Source organism: Aplysia californica, unplaced genomic scaffold, assembly GCF_000002075.1.
Source record: "Aplysia californica isolate F4 #8 unplaced genomic scaffold, AplCal3.0 scaffold00314, whole genome shotgun sequence".
Lineage (NCBI taxonomy): Eukaryota > Metazoa > Mollusca > Gastropoda > Aplysiida > Aplysiidae > Aplysia > Aplysia californica.
In genome coordinates, this window is record NW_004797584.1 from 693,085 (window position 1) to 710,720 (window position 17,636).

The 17,636-nt window shown below is 40.2% G+C and overlaps 1 protein-coding gene across 1 annotated transcript; it reads right to left on the reverse strand.

Annotated features, from left to right (window-relative positions):
• Positions 1 to 25: 25 nt before the first annotated feature.
• LOC101847507 (TLC domain-containing protein 2) lies at positions 26 to 16,660 on the reverse strand. Its single transcript, XM_005102134.3, has 4 exons — positions 16,399 to 16,660; positions 8,767 to 8,849; positions 1,497 to 1,579; positions 26 to 995 (listed from the first exon to the last, which is right to left on the reverse strand). Exons 1-4 carry the CDS (start codon positions 16,620 to 16,622, stop codon positions 468 to 470), a joined length of 918 nt encoding a protein of 305 aa, XP_005102191.1. The 5' UTR covers positions 16,623 to 16,660; the 3' UTR covers positions 26 to 467.
• Between the last annotated feature and the right edge of the window lie 976 nt (positions 16,661 to 17,636).

Here is a 17,636-nt window from a genome sequence, read left to right on the forward strand (position 1 = left end):
ATTGGGCGGACGGGGGGGTGGGGAGGGGGTACAATTTCCAACATCTAATTGTCCATGATTGCCAACCACAGCCATAAAAGAGCCCAAACGTCTGACTATCAGGAATATTCTCAGCACGGCCACCTGTTTTGGTCTTAAGATGGAATGAAAACTTTATGAATGACATTCCACATGAATGCTTTCCACAAGATTCCTAACCACATTATGGTGCAGGAAAAGAGAAAGCAGACATGTGACTTGAGAGCTGTATTGCCAATATGAAAATCCCACAATGTCCTTGGCAACACAACACCAACCAAGTCAGACACAAAGCAGTAACAAAACCCAAACGCCAAACCAGGAAAACTTTGAAAACCTGTTTCCTATATATATGGCTCAACAGTCCCGAGAATTCTTTACCGCAAACAACCGAAAGCTCTAGTGGACACTTGAGGCTGAGACAAGAGGACCTAATCCATGGCTAGTTGTCAGTCCTCCTTCCTTCCCTTCACGTGCTCCGGCACATTGTTGTTGGCCGACGGAGCAGCGGCCTCCACTTTCGTGTAGCCGTTGCGGTGGTGTGACTGAGACGAGGGTGGCACCCCCCACAGGATGATCGACCAATCGCGCTGGAGCGTCACCAGCGGGTGGACCTGGCCGCCCGAGGGCCCGCGGAGGACGTCGCTCTTGAAGAGCCTCCAGAAGAGGATGGCGTTGAGCACGTCCATGAACAGCATGGACAGGGAGATGAGGACCAGGTAGTGCGTGGTCACCTTGTGCGACCACACGAAGATGGACGAGGTGATGAGGGCGAGGACGCCGAATCGGAACACGATGAACGAGAGCAGGTTGAGGTACTTGATCAGCAGGTAGTGCCGGCTTTGGTACGGGGTCTGCACCATCTGAAGCAGCTTGCGCCAGTGCAGGAACAAGGAGTTGATCTCCACGGCAATGGCAACCACGTTGAAGCCGATCATGCCCCTCAGCATGACGTTGTAGAAGAACATGCCTCCCACCTAACACGAGAGTAGCGGGGGAAAAAGTGAAAAAAGAAAAATAAGGATCGTGCATGTATGCGGCGGGGTGGATGGGGATGGGGGTGGGGGGGGGGGGGGGGGTGTGTTTTTTTTTTTTTAATGAAAACTTTTAATTTGACACACATCAGATGAAAGAACAGCAGTTTCAAGCTAATCAAGTCAAACAATAAAGTAGAGAAAGTACCGGCATTGATCTGAAGTTCAAAATATGAAGGCATAATTTTTTTAATGACTATATCTAATCTCACAATTTCTATAACTCAGATGCATTACAGAATGTTGCAAAAACATATATTAACCACAAATTCAAATCTTATTTATTTCAACTGAAATTATCAATAAAAAGCCTTGAAACTTTCATTAACATTTCTAATGCCAATGTACTCACGCACAAAGAGTTTTAAAAATGTATAAAGGCAACAACAAACTCCCGTATTGCCACCTCGGAGGAAAAAAACAACAAAACAAAACCCAACTCACTGCTATGTGATGAAGAGAGACTTCCCACATCTTGAACAGCTTGTTGTTGACGATCAGATCCAAAAAGTCATAAAAGAAGTAGCCTGCAACGAAAAAAAAAGCCAAATAAAATAACAGCTTTCACTCAGATGTAAAAAAAACAATGTAAAAATTTCCGTTTGAGGCGGTGGCCAAGAGATGCCACCAGGCATTGTGGAAAATTGTCTCAACTTTTGAGCAGTCTAGCTATGGAAAACCTTTAATTTAGTTTTAGTAAGTGTGTTACAGCACTTGCAACACAGTACGGTCATATAAGTGCCGAAGATTAGAGGTGTTACAAGAGAGTAACAAACATAAAAAAGAAGGAGGGGGGAAAAGGACGATAGATGTTTGATAGGAAAGGAGGAGCAAACCACACCTAAACACCCACCAACCACCAACATGGAAAGCCTGTAGACCTTACTTTGGTCCAAATATGAAATTCACACACACATAAATACTAAGATAAATATGTACCCAAGTAAGTGTATGACTATGACAAACCATTCTTAAAATTTAGATAGTCGGAGAGTCTCTTTTTCTCAATCCTTGACAAGCAACACAAATAGAAAAAATGTGTAAAATCAGGCTTTTAAAATTTAATTAAAAGTGACCAAATTTAAGTACGGGAAAGAATGCAGAAAGTAATTAAAAATGATATCAAAAACTGCTATTATCATTGTGTTTTTTTCTTTGCATTGCAATGTGGACATCCTTCATATGACTGTCGTTAACATCAATGGAATGAGACTTAAACAGCAGAGAAACGTGCTAATACCAACTGCAATGCACTCCACTTGTAAATTTGACACGTCTTCACTCAACCAATGGGGTTAATAAAAGGGATACATATCAAGTACATCACTTAGTGTGTGATCATGCACTGTTGTTTTTTTTATCCGTCACTTAAAAACCTATCTCTGTGTTGATTACAAGAAGAAAAACCTACACAGTCCTGATTTAACTAACAACAGTGGCTTCTGCCTCTAAACCTGTTCTAAAAATAGAAATGTGCTCCGCAACCTGTTCTAAAAATAAAAATGTGTCCACAATCTGTTCTAAACATAGAAATGTGCCTGCGAACCTGGGTTGTGCCTGCGAACCTGGGTTGAGCCCACGTTTCTGAGCCGCTTTACACTACACTGTGTGCCTTTCTTAGTAAGTGTATTACTGCACTTGAAACATAATAAGGTCATATATAAGTGTGCAGGATTTGGAGAAGGAAGAGGAGATGGAGTGGACAAACAGAGAAAAATACCAACACACCTCACATGCACTTACACAGACTGTTTTCTTAGGCACATACACACGTACACTGAATAAACTAACTTACTTACTTACTAAATCTTAGTGACAATGATGTCTTCTCAAAATTCACTCAGAAGCCTTGGTACCTCACTTTCATCCAAGAGTGCATACTACTCAGTCAGTCACACACACACACACTTGACACACACATACACACACACACACACACACACACACAGAGATACACACACACAGAGATACACACACACACACACACACAGATACACATACACTTACACACACACACACAAACACACACACACACACACACACACAGATACACATACACTTACACACACACACACAAACACACACTTGTGTTCACTCTCAATATTCCCCCAAGTTTCCTCATCTCCTAAAGGTCATAGTTTATTTTAAGTACCAGGTTCATGTCATTTGCAACACAAAAAGGTCATACAAGTGCCGAAGATTAGAGTGAGGTGCTACACGACAGTCATCATCATCCAGTGCCAGATCTGCGACAGACATCGGCGATCATGGTTCTCCATTCATTCCTTTGCTCGGATGCTCTCAAAAAAGGCAGTAACAAACACAAAATAGAAGGAGGAGAGATCAGGTAGATAGATGTTTGATAGGAAAGCAGGAGCAAACCACACCAGAGCACCTGCCAAACACCTGCTAGGTCATTATTATCCCAATTGAATAAACAAGGAAAGCCAATAGGTAGGACTGAATCGTTTCCCTTGAAATCCTACTAAAACCCAGTCGGCCAAAGAACCCCGTTTTTCTTCTTTTTCTTTCTTTTTCTCCAGATGGGGTTCCTAAGCAGAGTCCACTGTAATATTTATATGTCACGACGTGGTGAAATCAGGCACTCATCAATTTTTGGGCAAGTGAAGTTATTGGTATCATCAGGAAGCTTATTCATAATATCATTTGCCTTGCTTTCAATGAAAAAAATACCCATCTGCCTAGAATAGAAATCAAGATATTTCCGATTGAAGGAGGTGAGGACGCCTGGTTTCTGTGGTTAAATAAGCAAGAAAATGGCCCTCAAAGTTTGGTAACTCCAATTGCTAAAGAGTCCTTGAAAACGGAGAAATTACATATTTTGTGCCGTTAATCAATGTTTTTCAGTAAAATTCACATGGAAATGTTTTACATGTATGGAAGTGAAAGGGGTAGAACTAAAAAACAAAAATTCGGAAAAAATCGCCAAGCTGGTGGAAAAATGCCTGTTTCTCCCATTTTTTGTTATTTCGACGAGCGCCTGAATTCACCACGATGACTCATATTGTATGCATCATTAAACGGCTGCGAAACTTGGAAGACAACAAACACAGTGCTGAAGAAAGTCCAGACTTTTGTCAACAGATGTATGAGGAGTATCCTAATAATTAAATGGCAGGACAGAACAAGAAATGAAGAGCTGAGGGAAGGGACAGGACAAAACTATATAGAAGTAGAAATAGAACTAAGAAAGTGGCGATGGATGGGACACACCCTCAAAAAGCCCACTAGAAAAATCACAAGACAGTCGCTGCAGTGGAACCCACAGGCCGAGGGAAACATGGAGGAGATGCGTGGAAAGGGACATGAGAGAGATGAAGCTCACTAGGAAGAAGAGCCCAAAGCAGAGATAAATAATGGAAGGAGCTTGTATGTGGTCTATACCCTGCCAGGGGTGAAAGGCATTGAAGATGACATCATTAGGGTAAAAATAAATATACGGTAAAATGTGGGTGGTTGGCGGGTGCTCTGGTGTGGTTTGCTCCTTCTTTTTCATCAAACACTTATTGTCCTGATCTCCCCTCTTTCTTTTTTGTGTTTGTTACTCCCTTGCAACACCTCTAATATTCGGTAGTTATGTGACCTTATTTGTGTTGCAAGTGCCGTAAAACTCTTACTAAATCTAAGATAGCGTAAACTGAGAGATGGAAAGTTTACTGCAACTAAAACTTACAAATTTACAGATTCCCATCAGCAAGAATGTGTACTCTTTATTCATAAAATTTGAAACATAATGCAAGTGAGGGTATATTAAGCTCATGTATGACAGCATGCTAGCAATACCGCTGGATCAAAAACCAGAACATAATCCAGTTCACAGCTTCCATTTTAAGGACATGTTTTTTCTGTCAACAAAAAAACAAACAAAAAAACAACAACCCAGAACATAACCCAGTTAATAGCTTCCGGCTCAGGCCATATTTCCTTAAAATTTCTTTATCACACAACTCTTCCTGTGTCAACTCTGACTAAAAAGACTTTCAAGCTAGCAACATTGGTCATTGTAATTTTAAACATTCAGGTCGGCTAACCTGGATGAGTCAGACACAGCCCAGCAGAATGTAAGTGATAGGCCTACATCTACTTGATAAAATATCTTGCCCATGTAGGAAATACTATTGACTTAATTATAAAGTAGACACTAGTATAACATGACTAATTATGATAATATGACTACTATGACCAGTGATTAACTAAGACAGTGAATGCGTGAACATGAAAGAGAGAACAAAAAAACTTTCTCTTCAACAAATTTTTCCTGATCATATCACCCATTGTTGTTACCTCCACAGGACAAGTCAGATAACCTATTTATTTCATACCATGTTATTAAAAGGTGAACCTTGTCTAAAGTAGGGGTAAAAAAACAGGTCAAGATAGGAGGAAACAGTACAAAGGACAAAACTCATTGTTTGAACAAGCACTGGGTTGTTGTTTTTTCCTTTCCTGTCTGACAAGCGTCACAAGACACACCAATGCAAGATATGAAAACTATTTTAAGTTTATTAAAAAAAACAAAAAAATAATGCAATGATACATAATCAGTAAATAAGGGAAGGGCTCTTATCAGAAATGGTGTGGGTGTTGAAAAGAACCGGATAAAATTACTTGAAAGATATTCGAAGTGGAGGGACATTCCTTTCTACAGACTACCCCTCCCGTCCCCCCACCCAGGGTAGTGCTACTGACTGAAGTGTCTTTAAGGCCGTTTCCAAAGGGGGAATACTAACATGTTCTTATGCACAGTAGAATTGTAAATGGGCTGATTAATCAATGTCATGCTCATACTGTGCCAGAACAACATAAGGGGAACTACTGCTTTTTCTTTTCTCATCCTTACTTACTATTCTCATTTTTCCTCTACTTCTTTTGTATGTTTGCAATTCTCTTGTGGACTGCTCTTTCCGCGGAGCCTTGATAGTCGAAGCAGACTTTGTGCTGCTGAGGCTAGAGAGGCAAGCAGAGTAAGCCTGATTCCCCGTTTGGTCTTCTCTGTTGACATCCACCCCTTGGCGCTCATATCACCTTACGCAGTTGCGAGCGCCGTAAAACCTTACTTAAATAAACAAAAACCTCTACAGACTGTTGAAATGAAATGGTAATTGGTTTAACGCCCCTATCAACACAATTAAGTTGTCTGAGAGGTGGGACGACCAAGTTTAAAGTCCATCTCCTAAAGACACAACGTCGGACCGAGCAGAGGCTCGAACCCCCATGCCCCCATTCTCATGATTACGAGTCCGGTAGCCCAACAACTCCAAAGCTACCATACAGACTGTGGCCAGCAGCCTTTTTGAAATCTCTTACAGTTGGAGCTTTTGATCTTTCCATCATACAGGGTAAGGGGACAAACAAGACCAACAGTTTGATAGCAAAAGGTATGGCCTGGCCATAGGAGAAATAATACATGTCACTCAAGCATTCATACAAAGATAAAACACATACTTTCTGAAGAGCCTGAGTCTTTTGACCTCCATCTTTCTAGTAAAATTTGTACAGCGAGCTTTGCCATTGAAAAAATCTGTTTAAATTTAAGAAGTCTAATCATAATGTACTCCATGCCAGGGAAGAACAAAACCACATGTCTCTATAAACCAAACAGAGCTCTGCGCTCATACATTTATTAGAAATAAATAAATGAGAAAATTGTTTCAAGATATTCTTTCTCTTGGGAGTTTGAAAACAACTAAAAGCCACCCCTAATTCTGGTCAAATTCTGCTAGCATATAATATATATGAAAAGACCACAGAGGAACAAACTCAAAGCAATTGAGCACAGACCAGACTTCACCAGACTTCACCAGACTTTACATTAGGCTGGGTTTTTCTTCTGCTCCCTCCAAAAGTAAGATAAGACTGAACATGTTGTGATCAGTGATCTTATCAAGCCTAACATTACAAAAAAACACTCCCGAGTTGAGAGTGGGACTGGCAAAACAGTCCCAACGTTTCACAGAGTTAAATAGAGACAGGATGGAAGTATTAACTGAGAACTATTTATTTCTTCAAACCATAAACTGAGAGCTATTTTTTCTTTCTAAACAGAACTGATGCTCTTTCTCAAAGCAATACGCACAGGATTAAGCATTTTGGGAGATTACAGGTGAGACTTTTCATACCACTGAACTGAAGATATTATTGTACACAACTAAACAACATAGCATTCCGGGTCAACTTATTTACCATAAAGCTCAGGCAATAAGCTACCATTTTTTCCCCCAGCTTAAATCGCTGCGGCATAAACAATTATTTGAGGGTTTTCTGTGATTGCAGAAACATCACTCACTTGCGCATTATTATGGGTTTTTTTGTTTTTGGTAAGTGTTTTTACGGCACTCACAACTGCATAAGGTCATATGAGCGCACGGGACACACCTAATATTTTCAGTTGATAGGAAATTTTGAATTTTGCCCGGGTGGCGGCCGAAGCCTACTTTTATCGATTTTAGACCACCAAGGGATCTTTAACGTGCGCAATTTGCACATGGGCCCTCCGAGATTTCCTACCAGAAGATCAGGGGTGTAGCAGAAAGACAGCAGTTAGGAGGAGCCAAGGAGTAGCAGTAGAAAGGCTGCAGAAAGAGTCAGGAGCCCAGATGAGGGGGCAAAGGAGGTGTGGGGGTGGAGGCAGAAAGTGGAAACGAAAGAAGACAACAGAACATTGCTAGAGAGCAGGAAAGGAGGTGAAAGGAGACAATTTTAGAGAAGAAAACTTTTCGGTTGCTACTCGGATTCGAACCCGGGACCTTTAAATGAGAGGCCAACACCTCTAGGCCACGAGAGCCCCCGTGCATTATTAGACCTAAAAAGATTTTCTAAAGTTGACATATATTCCTCAACACTACTCGATCTGTTCACGTTTGACACCGAAGAGAAGATTTCAGCGGATTCAGCGGACAGGATGATAAGGACGTTGAATAAATGTATGTGATGTACATTTCTGTGTTGTATAATCTGCTGTGGTCTATTATAAACCAGTGTGGCTGGATTGTGAAAAAAGTTCAGCTTTAAAAAAAAACAGAGGGTGTGGCTTGTATACAGGTCCGCTTAATAGCCTGAACTTTATGGTAATCGATTCCACTGCCGATTCAAAAAATAATTTATCAAATCATACAAAAACTTACTCAGCCCAGTATTCTGTACAACGGGAACAGCTGCACAGAACTAATTAAATTACACCCAGTACACGAATTTAACAATAGAGAAAATAATCAACCCAAAGCATGATTGATGACAAAGAATTCTCAATGACTCGCTGTTTAATTTATGCAAAGAGCAGCATACATCAACATAATAACAGACATTTAGAGAAAGGAAAAAGTAAGATGAACAATAGTTTGGTTTTAGTACGAGTTTTACGGCACTAGCAACACAATAAGGTCATATAAGTGCTGAAGATTAGAGGTGTTATATGAGAGTAACAAACACAAATAAAAAGGAGGGGAGATAAAGCCAATTAGATGTTCGATAGGAAAGAAGAAGCAAACCACACCAGAGCACCTGCCAATCACCCACGAAGAACAATAGGTGAAACAGAGGAACAGTAAAGAAGTAAAGAATTAGATGATGAGGAACAGTAAAGAAGTAAAGAAGTAGATGATGAGGAACAGTAAAGAAGTAAAGAAGTAGAACGCACTATTGAAATCCTCCAAGCCTCCTCCCCCCCCACCCCACACCCCCCGCAGTGACTTACCCGTGGCCAGGCACACACAGAAGTAGGTGAAGTAGTTGATGTGCTGCAGCAGATTCTGGAACAACTCCGGGTAGGCCAGCAAGCTGCAAGAGAGTGAGCAAGAGAAAGTCTGTCATGTGTAGTGCTCACTTTTGAGGAGTTTTACACACCTTCTAGATACTACAATATGCTCAGATAGATTATTAAAGACGCTACAAAGTACTCAGACATAATTAAAAATACTTTACTTTTTCATCCTCTGTTGCTGTTAAGCGTCGTGAGGAGATGCAGTTTTCCAAGGTAGACCAGCTCCGCAGCCCTTTCAATTGGGATATTATAATATATCTAAGAGTTTCCTTGACTCCTTCAACTCTTTAAATCCCATCGAAAGCTGGCGGTAATAACCGTCTGATACAAGTGACAACTGTCTCGTTTCATTTAGGGCTAGTTTCTACAAGTTTTTCAGAACTATTCCTGATTCAAGTTTTTTAGTAATGACTACGCTTTGTTTCCGCCATTTAGAAGTTGGAGGCAAGCTTTTGGGGGTTACAATGAAACATAGTGCACCAGGTTTAGGTGACTCTTGAAAAAACTCCAGGAAAAGGTGGAAAGAACTGAGGGTTTAAAGAGTTCATCCATATTTTGTTTCGCCTTCCTTTTCCTTTATAGCCTGAGAGCTTGGTGTTACAGGCTCTTACGGCTGGCTGGCTAGGTGATATACGTAACAGGTGGCCAAACCATTTTATTCTCTATCTTTAAGAAATGCAAGTAGGTCTCAGTGACAATAGCTGCTCTTATTTCTTCATTTCTCTGCCTGTCTCGTCTTGTGATGTAAAGGGTTTTGAAGAGACATATAATCTTCAATGCTGTAGTTTTGCTTTCCTGAGTTTTACTTACAATGTCCAGGTCCGGCACCGGTAGCATAATGTTGGTATAAGTTTGAAGTGATCGACTGTCTCATTGTGGCCATGGAGATGTTTAGATGAGATAGAAGGAGTGCGAGCCAGTAAGTGACAGCGCTGGCTTTAATTTCCGGAGAAGGGACTGATTCAAACAGAAATTAAAGCTACTATAACGTGTAAAAGACTGGTTCTGGACTCCGATTAAGTATAAAAATAAAGGAGCCTGTTCATCTGCAGGTAAAGCGTTTGTTTGTATTCCATACCTCTATGAGCATGTTAAAATTCCAGTTCAAATTTTCCAGATCTTAGATCTCCGATAGTAGGTAGGTGGAAATAAATACAGCTGAATGCCTTACCATATCAGAGGAGGAACATGAAATTTAAAAAAAAGTAAGTTTCACGACACTTGCAACACAATAAGGTCATATAAGTGCTGAAGATTAGAGGCGTTACAAGAGAGTAACAAACACAAAAAGAAGGAGGGGAGATAAAGACAACAGACGTTTGACAGGAAAGAAGAAGCAAACCACACCAGAGCACCCGCCAACCACCTACAGAGCAAAGAGAAGAAAGGCTGATCAGACATAGCACACATTTGCTACATTTGTATCTTCCCCAAAAGTTGATTTTGAGAACACACAGATGGCTTCCTTGGAGGTATTGATGCTTCAGAGCATCTTACAAATCAACATTGTTGTTACAGCCCAAGGCTGTTGCTGTTTTCAGCTTTCCAAGGCTATGGCAGGAAAACAATATGTCTAGGAGGAGGGTAACAGGTGCATATATATATATATGGGTTAACCCTATCCGTACATCGTGTTTTACTATTGTATCCATACGACGTGGGGAACTCTGTGCCACCACTTTCCAAAGAGCAAATTTACTCTTTAATCCCATCCGTGTGCTTTGCATAGCAGTCTGTCAAAATGATTTTTTTGAGAAAAACTGAAAGTTTCAAAGAGACCTTCGTTCTAGAAGTATTCTAAAATGTGTTCACAATCTCAGGGGAACAAAATGACCCAAGGGCGTACGGATCTATTATAGGAGAGAGGTGTATCGCAAAGAAGATGTAGATGCACTAGCAAGGGGCTATCCAACCACCTGCATGGAAAGAGAAAGAGGAAGTATTTTGTCTTCATACATTTTAGAAAAAAAAAAGGGGGGGGGGGGGGGGGGAATTTAACATCAAAATCATGTTTTCTACATGCATACATCAGCAAAGAGCCTTACCATTAGACCACAGATGCCGTTTAACTCTTTGAACCTTATCGGACGCTGGGAGTGTCCGGCGGTAATAACCCTGTTCCCCATCGGACACTGGGAGTGTCCAGTACTAGCGACAACTGTTTCGTTTTATTTAGTGCTAGTTTTTGCTTGTTTTTCGGCACTATTCCCAAACCAAGTTTTTTACTAATGACTAAGCCTTTGTTTCCGCTATTTAGAAGTTCGAGGCAAGCAGTTGGGGTTATAATGAGACAGTACACTAGGTTTAGGTGACTGTAGAAAAAACTCTGGGAAATGGTGGAAAAAACTCAGGATTGTTATTATTGTCTTCAAGAGGAAACGTTACCCTTGAGGGCTGAAGGAGGCACTGTAACATGTTCTGGGGGGGGGGGGGGGGGGAGACAAGCTTGTTGACAACAAGCACAAGTTGAACCAGGGACACCTGATGGAGTGCAATCATAGTTTTAGGCTCGTTCTGTCGCGTAAACAGCCTTACGTAAAAAAAATCACAGGTAAATAGCCCAAGGGAAAAATCACAGGTGTGTCTGAGATTGTTTCAGAGCTGCACTTTCTACCCTCTTCCTTTTTTCAGCTTTGCTGTGCTCGTTTCCATTTCTCTGTAATGTCCCCTACACTTTGTTTTGTAGAACTTTATAGCTCTCCTCTTTTCTTTTTCTTGACCCTTTTTCGCTATCTTGTTCTCTGCCTCTATTTCTTCTCAATTTCTCTCTCTGAATCTCTCTTTTCTGTGTCTTTTCCCTTCCACTTTATTATTCTAAACCTGTTCTCTCCAGGCCCTCTTTTGCTTTAGTAAATAAATATAATTATGCTCAGGTTCAATGTGTCACGACGCGGTGGAATCAGGCACCCATCAATTTTGAGTATGTGGAGTTATTAGTATCATGTGAAAGCTGATTAATTTGCCTTGCTTCAAATTAAATAAATTATATACATTTATCTTGAATAGAACTCAAGACATCTGCAATTGAAAGAAATGAGGTCCCCTGGTTTTAGTGGTGAAATTAGTGAGAAAATGGCTGCGAAAGTTTGGTAACTCCAATATCTAAAGAGTCTTTGAAAACTGAAAAATGACATATCTAGCGCCTTTAATCAATTTTTTCAGTAAAATTAACATGTGTAAATCTTTTTATGCTGACATAAAAGAGGTTTAGCCAAAAAATAAAAATTCTATCAAAATATCCAAACTAGCAGAGCATGTTTCTTCAATTTCATAATTTTGATGAGTGCCTGATTAGTGGCTGATTTCACCACCATCATAATATATATATGAAAGACAGCATTGTTCACGGCCAGAATCCAACAAAATATTCCCAGGTAGGTGAAAAATAGCAAAAGGACATATTGTTTTGACCAAGGGCCAAGCTGCATATAAATGTAATTAGTCAACATGTGTTTCAGTGGTAGACAAGAGGGAGCTTAGTAATATTAATAATGAAAGAAGGCATGCTTTTACTTTTGTGTAGTCAGGGCATGGGTCATTTTTTCATTCCGCCAAGAATTATAAGCTGACCCAAACACAATTGCTTTTCATTTGCACTTTTTTTGGGGGGTGCATTTTACAGCGATTATCGATAGCAACTTCATAAGGTCATGAGCGTGCAGGACACAACATATTAAGCATTTTCAGCTTGGTAGGAATTAATTTTGCATTCTGCCCAGATGGCAGCTTAAGCCTACTCTTCGATTTTAGGACCACCAAGGTTCTTTAACATTAGCAACTCGCACACAGGACCTCCAAGATTTTTTAGCTCTTATCTGAGAATGATGACAATGACAATGACAATTCATCTCGCAGGGAGAAATTTGTCTTGGTCATTAACAATGGCAGGATAGAAGGCTGGGTGTCGGATCTTAATTACACCTACCCTAAGATCAGGGGTAAGGGGTGAGGCTGAAAGACAGCAGTAAGAAGGAGCCAAAAAGCAGCAGTAGAAAGGCTGCAGAAAGAGTGGAGCCCAGAGCAAGCAGGGGGCACAAAGTGGAGGCGAAAGCAGGTGATAAAACATGGTTAGAGAGCAGAAAATTAAAGAAGGTAAAAAGACAATATTTTAGAGCGGAACATTTTCTTTCAGTGAGGTATCGTACCCGAGACCTACTGAAAGAAAGGCGAACACCTCTAGGCCAAGAGAAAGCCCCCTCACTAACACTGCTCTCTATACTAACAAACCGAAGAAAGGGCATAAAATTTTCTCCTGTTATTTCATTATTTATTCACTCTCCCTGTTCCTAAAAGCCCCCCACCTCTCTTTTCCCAAATTATCATACCACACTACAAAACACACATAATAATAAACATAATGGTGGAATGAGTACTAACGAAAAACTGTAATTTTTAAATTACATTTTGTACCCCGCGCTCACAATTAGTCCCTTGCTGCCTGTGCAGTCAGACTGGTCGATATTTTTATAATGTACAGAAGATGCTTTACACCCTCACAGTTAGATCATTAGGGAGGCGGGCTTTCGACCTTGCCTGTCAGGGTAAACCTTGTCTGAGATGAATTATACAACATCAGAGCAGAAAGACTTAGCTACTCGAAAAAATTTCTTCCCACTCGAGAATTGAACTCAGGTCTCTCCTGCATGAGACAGTGTTCTTAAAGCGTCTTCTATTGCCTCACCAAGATACCAGTAGACTGGTCGAGTCTACCTCAAAAGGGAAAGGCAGAATACTAAGCTCATGGCTGCTAAGAGTGTATGATTTTTTTCGACTTTTTATTGTTCTGATAATCAGGAGGTGGTGTTGTGTGAACCAGCAGTCTGCTGTCTCAGCCTAGATTTGATTTGAAAGATCAACACCACAGCTACATTCAAATCGAATTTCAATCTGAGGGAGCAAAACATCAGGGCTTCAGGATATGATACACAGGTTGAAACTTAATTCTCTCAGACAGAAGGAATGCCTGCCTAACTGGATAAAACAAGAGTTAGTATACATATATATTTAAAGTATACTACCAGTCCAATTTTTGGCGAAAAAGTCTGGGGGGGGGGGGGGGGGCTCAAGCTGCAGGCCAAATACTATAAGACGCCACTGCCTATACGTTTGATTTGCGTTAAAACAAAATTAAAAACATAACATTTAATTTTACATCTTGATGATTTGGCCCCTTCTTAGTGATCTACTATAAATGTGAGTGCTAGTCCTAGTTCTTGTTGACTGTTGACGTCAAACTCTTTGTTTGGAATCTTTTTTCTGCATTTTTCTTTTGCCTCTGGAGGAAACTGTTTCTTGCTCTATAGCTCTGCACTCTTGACTCTTCAAACTTAACCCTGAGTTTTTTCTACCGTTTCCCAGAGTTTTTTACTACTACTACAGTCACCTAAACCTGGTGCACTAATGTCTTATCATAACCCCAAAATCTTGCCTCCAACTTCTAAATGGCGAAAACAAAGAAGTCAAATATTTGGTTCGGGGAGTTCCAAAAAACAAACAAAAACTATAATATAATATAAAAATTACGAAGTGACTATTTCTCCGAACATTCGGGAAAATAAACTTGAACTGATATTTCTCCAAACGGTTTCCGTTCTCGAGATTTTTTGGTTAAATTCTCTAGAGTTGAGCGTAATCTTTCATTCTGCCACTCTGCGAGGTCTGGGAAGAAGTATATAATATATATTTCTACACAGAATTCAATTTCTAGAGCTAGAGATACTCTGAATATTCAGATACTTCAATTGTGGTTAGGGCAATGTTCCTGTATATGAAAATGCCTTCAAAAGGTGCTGAGAGAAAACAAGACTGCTCAACTTTGGCAGTAACCTATTTTGCATTTAGTAACCCCATTTTTCAAAAACTGTCACAAAAATCCTCTCCACTCCACCCATCTACGCCCCCCCCCCCCCCCCCCCCATTCCGTTTACACCTTACACATCATACACACACACACACACACACTCACTCTCTCACACACACACACACACAGGCGCACGCACGAGCGGGCTGGCCACTCCAGTATTAAAATCTCAAGAACGGAAACCGTTCGGAGAAATATAATAGAGTTTCAAGTTTAAATTTTCCCGAGCGTTCAGAGAAAAAATAGAGCCGACCTTAAAATTACGCACGGCTAGACTGAGAGTCTAGCCGTACTTAAGTACGGCTAGACTGCCAGTCTAGCCGTACTTAGATCTAGGTTTGGCCCAATCGACTCAAGCCTGTTTAAGTACACAGGTTTCACTAGATCTAGATCTAGTAATTATTCAGGTTCAAATACATGCAAGTCAGTAAGGCACCTTTTGGTTTTGTCTGAAATACAAATACTTTAGGCATTGCAAACTAAAAATTTCATTTACAATTCAGCCATCAATATTAAGTACGGCTAACCTGACAGTCTAGCCGTCCTTAAGTACGGCTAGCCTGGATGTCTACCCGTACTTAAGTACCGCTAGACTGCCAGTACCGCTAGACTGCACACTAAAAATGTATATTTACAATTCAGTAGGCCTATTTTTTGTAAATTTATAGGTCAGTCTAGCCATCATATTAAGAATAAGTACGGCTAGCCTCTTCCTTAAAATTATGAAACAGTTGTCACTAGTATCGGATGCTCCCAGTGTCCGATGGGGAACAGGGTTATTAATTTTTAAAATGTTACCGCCGGACGTTCCAGCGTCTGATGGGGTTTATTTAAAGAAAGTGGCTATTCTCACCCGTCCGGAAGTTCTCGCAAGATCAACTCCTCCCCTCTTCTCTCTCTCTCTGTCTCTTTCTGAATACTGTCTATCGGTGTGGACGATCAAATTGACCAAAACAAAGTTACAAAATGATGTTAAAACACAAAAGTAAATTCATTTGGTTGTCTACAAAGATGCTACGGCTATTTAACTTTTCGAATCGAGCCGAACTACGCGGGTCGCCATTTTGTTTTGCCCGGAAATTCTCGCGCTACTCCTCTCTCTCTTTCTCTCTCTCTCTCTCCACTGCCCACAGACAAAATTGTACGCTTTTAGTAGGCTACAGTTGTAATGGAACGTTTGTTCACGGCACAAAATTCTACAATTTTTCTGTTATCACAGTGTAGAATTCTGTGGATTAGGGTGAACGCAAAATTTGGTGAACGCGCACCGGATAGAGGTGGCCTTTTAAAAAAAAGAGTAGGATTTATATAAACACAGTCTACTCTAGACTCTAGAGAATCTAGCAGAGACAAACTGAAGACTAACTTTTAGACATGTTTTGTCTTAGTCACAGTAACTGTGAATGAGAAAGAGTATATCTAGATATCTAGATGCATAGTAGATCTAGATATCTAGACTGTAATCTAATGAGTAGATCTCTAGGCCTGCTGTAGTGTAGGATGATGAAAGTGAGAAGGCTTGCTTATTGTGGCTTACAAAAAAACAAGGTAGAGATTAGTTCTTGAGTGAAGAAGTGCTTTGGCTGGACTGTAATCCAAACTTAAACTCTGCACAGCACATACAAATAATTCTATAACAATTGATTAGAATCTGTGCTAAAAACGACAGAAACATCACCGCCACCGTGTTTGGTAGGCCTACTAACCTGACTGAGCACCAGATCGAAATGATGAGGGCATGAACCCAAGAAACATACAAGTTTCGCCACTTCCATTCATCTTCTTTCAGCGTTTTAGGAGGTCCTTTTGATTTTAAGATCCAATTCACAAGTTGAAAGAATAACATAGAAGCAAACAAGAAATATACTCCATGTCTCAATTCAATATCATCTCTCATTGCAGAAAAATCAGGCTCTTTCGCCTCCGTCATTTTTGGATGGTGCGCTACAGTTTCGTTTTCCGTCGCCATTGTCGAATGCGGAAGTATGAGTCACGTGACCGCATCGCACTGAAACAACTCCCTAGCAACAACGGCGTCCTCGGACTTTACATTAGATGCAAGAGTTTATTTTCCAAAGTTTTGTTCTTTGTTAGTTTGAGAGAGAAATGGATGATACCTTCACATATTAACTACTACTACTACTACTACTACTCACGCTTAAATTTTATGTCCATCTCCGATAGCCCGGATAGCCAATAATTGGACCCACCAATGAGCGGCAGGGCCTTGAAAGATCCCCCAAACAACCCAAGTCGAAGAATTTTTGTCAGATCTCGTATCCTGTAGTGATTATATCGCTTCATATGCCTATTAAATAGCTTATGATGATATGACGAAATGTGGGCATCCTATGATCCCCTTGTTTCCTCATATTATAAAGTCAATATTTTATTTTTCTTTATCGGCTGTTTTCTCAAAACGCGACATTTTGCTCTAGCCTATTATATACTTATTTTAGAATAACTCCACCATTCTTAATCCAATCTTCAAGAAAGTTTCACAAAATGAAGAAAAGAGGTAATATTAAAAATTGTATTAGTTGAATTTTTTATATATGGAATAGATTTTTGTTAGTGGTGTCTGGAGTGTGGATTTTCACGGATTTTTTGTTGTTGCAAATTTGAATATATACTACTGAAGGAAAAAATTCATTAAAAAGTTTTCTAATTCGTTTAGGAAAAAAAAAACAATAAACAAATTTTAAAATCTAATGATTGCTAACATGTATGCAAAAAAACCCCCAACTAATTTCCATCAGCTTAAGTGCGGTCTGGACATGTCAATAATATCCAATATGGTCCCCGTATCAATGGAAACTAAACTTTTTTTTCTCGAATTTGATTCCGGATTATAAGACTCCTCACTCCTCACTGTGCTTGCTATGTGTGTGAAATATTGTAAAATTTGGTCTGCCAATATGCGAGATAGCCTTCAGGTGTAGAT